The 2,553-nt window shown below is 41.4% G+C and overlaps 1 protein-coding gene across 1 annotated transcript; it reads right to left on the bottom strand.

Moving 5' to 3' along the window:
- Positions 1-368: 368 nt before the first annotated feature.
- LOC143883562 (uncharacterized) lies at positions 369-1,955 on the bottom strand. The gene is made up of 3 exons (XM_077386900.1): positions 919-1,955; positions 717-812; positions 369-630 (listed from the first exon to the last, which is right to left on the bottom strand). Exon 1 carries the CDS (start codon positions 1,882-1,884, stop codon positions 1,153-1,155), a length of 732 nt encoding a protein of 243 aa, XP_077243015.1. The 5' UTR covers positions 1,885-1,955; the 3' UTR covers positions 369-630; positions 717-812; positions 919-1,152.
- Positions 1,956-2,553: the final 598 nt, after the last annotated feature.

The following is a 2,553-nucleotide window of genomic DNA, read 5'->3' on the forward strand; positions in this document are numbered from 1 at the left end:
TTTCCCATACACCCCATTTAACATTTCAGAAAATAGAGAAGTTCGCATAGCTGTAATATCTTTCTGCGTGAAATCCAAACTAGCGTCACGGCTGAGGTATTCCATCTCTTTCAAAACGAATAGCCCACAATCGTAGCTGCAAAACATGAAGAATATGCAACAATAAGAATTCGAATTAATCGTTTACGTAGATTTCCCTAACTCAAGTAATTGGAAGTTACATCACCCGTTATTTTGTATGGGCCGAACAACGACTTCATCAATGGGGAATGCACTGATATCAATGTCTTTCACCCTTTTGAACCATTCAACAAGGTAATCAACCTACAAATCAATAATTCAGTACGTTATGCAGGTAGTCAGCAGAAATTAATATTTGGCTAACGAAATTGGACTTAGGGTAGTACTCACAAGGGGTTGCACCCTTGTAGGATCCGTGCGAGCGACTAGCGAGTCGTAAAGAGCGAAGGTACACTGACCCATATCCAAGAGTAGAAGAACCCAATGAACCAAATCTATGTTGACTGGAATGAGTACTTTTCTTAGCTCTTTAACTGAGATATGCTCTAGACGCTGTACGAATCGGGAACATACTTCGGGATTTTCACATCTATCGGTTATTATAAGTTGCTGCAACCACGAAAAGAAATGTTATAATTGCCGGCAGCTTCAAATATAGAAATCATTACTTGTAATGTAAGTCACTTGAATCTCACAGCTAGATGGGTAGTCAGGGAAATGCATGCTCCCTTTTGTTCTTTTCGCAAACATTCGTCCCGCGAGTTCAAGTAGTCTGTATATACATTAACGATCTACAAAACAGACCATTGGTCAACGAGAAGGAACTTAATAAGAAATGTGCGCTCACTCTTTACGTTACTCAATGAACCATATCTAAGAAATAACATAAAATCTTACCGGAGATGATAACCACCCTCTACGATCGCTTAGTAGAAGCAAGTCTTCTTTACACATGTAGTACCCATCACTTTGAATGACTTTGTCACTGCAAATCCAGTAAAAAGTCATCTCCCTCTATGGACCTTAGCTCAGATCATTCTACTGAAACAACCTATCTATGAATTTGATCGGAGAAGATAGAGTTCCAAAAAATGAAACGGGCATTCCAACACAATCTAAGTTATAAGGAATTTACCAAGGTTGTAGCGCTGCCAATGCATCCACCTTGGTCGCTGCAGGCCCGGTGACTTTGGCAAGAGCATCCTTGAATTTTCGCTGGTGGATGTAATATGGCGATCTCATTGCTCTACTAGGTCTTGTTCGCCTTCGACGTTGCTTTACATTATTTTCAATGCTCCATTGTTTACTCTTCATTTCGGGAGTGTCAAGCAAGATAGCAACTATATTAGCTGCAGCCTCTCGGTCATCCTCTGTAATTTGACTATTAATATAGATCTCGTCTTTTCGATCAACAACCACATCTTTCCCAACATCATACCCAAACTCTACAATATCCATCGTCTTCGGATCTTCTACTAATCCACCCTCCGAACGTCCCTTATCACTCCCTATCCCAACGTCCCCATCTTTCTTTTCAATATGTCCTGTTTTATCCATTTCTTCATCATCATTTGTTTGCTTCTTCTTTCTTCGACTATATTTCTTTTTATCCTTCACTACCTTCTCCTCCTCACCCGATAACTGTACATCTTTCTTCTTCAATGAATCTGTCCCTTTCAACTGACTGAACTCACTTTTTAGCTCCCTCACTTCACTTTTTAGCTCCCCCACTTCACTTTTTAGCTCCCCCACTTCACTTTTTAGCTCCCTCACTTCACGTTCAAGTTTCTCTATCGTCTCCAACGAAGAACTATGAGATGCAGATTCCTCTACTTCTTTGATAAGTCCCTCTCTTACTTTCATCCCTCTCCTTCTTCGTTCTCTCCCCTTACATGCCACAATTGGCCCGATCGCATTCAGAAGTCCCTCTCTTACTTTCATCCGTCTCCTTCTTCGTTCTCTCCCCTTACATGACACAATTGGCCCGATCGCATTCAGAAGTCCCTCTCTTACTTTCATCCGTCTCATTCTTCGTTCTCTCCCCTTACATGCCACAATTGGCCCGATCGCATCCCCCACTGTAGGCGCAATTGCCCCAATCGAATCCCCCACTGAAGCCTCTACAGCACTAACAACGTCGGCCTCAACCTGGCCGAGCAGTAGGGCTTCCTCTCTCGCCATAGTTTTAACCATCAGAACCACCTGAAATAAATGTCATATTTTTTTTATTACAAATACGAATGTAATAAAACAACACGCAAGACATACATACATACAACGACCAATTAACATTAATCTCTCACCTCAATTGGTTTTACCATCCCATCACGAACACGGTCAATCAACTTTCTATGCTCCGTCTTCTTCGTATCCTCACCGATCCACTTAAATAGACGTGGATAAGCATCAGGGTAATCAGGTACCCAGAACGTGGTATGCTCAAATACCCATACCTGAAATGCGGCTACATTATTTACGCACTCCTAATAATTTAGAAACAAGTAACTATAAGGCATGAATGGAAAATTACCT

The sequence above is a fragment of the Tasmannia lanceolata genome, unplaced genomic scaffold (assembly GCF_043159265.1).
Source record: "Tasmannia lanceolata isolate RefF3 unplaced genomic scaffold, GAP_Taslan_0.1 ptg000008l, whole genome shotgun sequence".
NCBI lineage: Eukaryota > Viridiplantae > Streptophyta > Magnoliopsida > Canellales > Winteraceae > Tasmannia > Tasmannia lanceolata.

Excerpts from the sequence above, each read along its gene's own strand:
- LOC143883562 (XM_077386900.1), bottom strand. The coding sequence starts at position 1,884 with ATGAAAGTAAGAGAGGGACTTATCAAAGAAGTAGAGGAATCTGCATCT.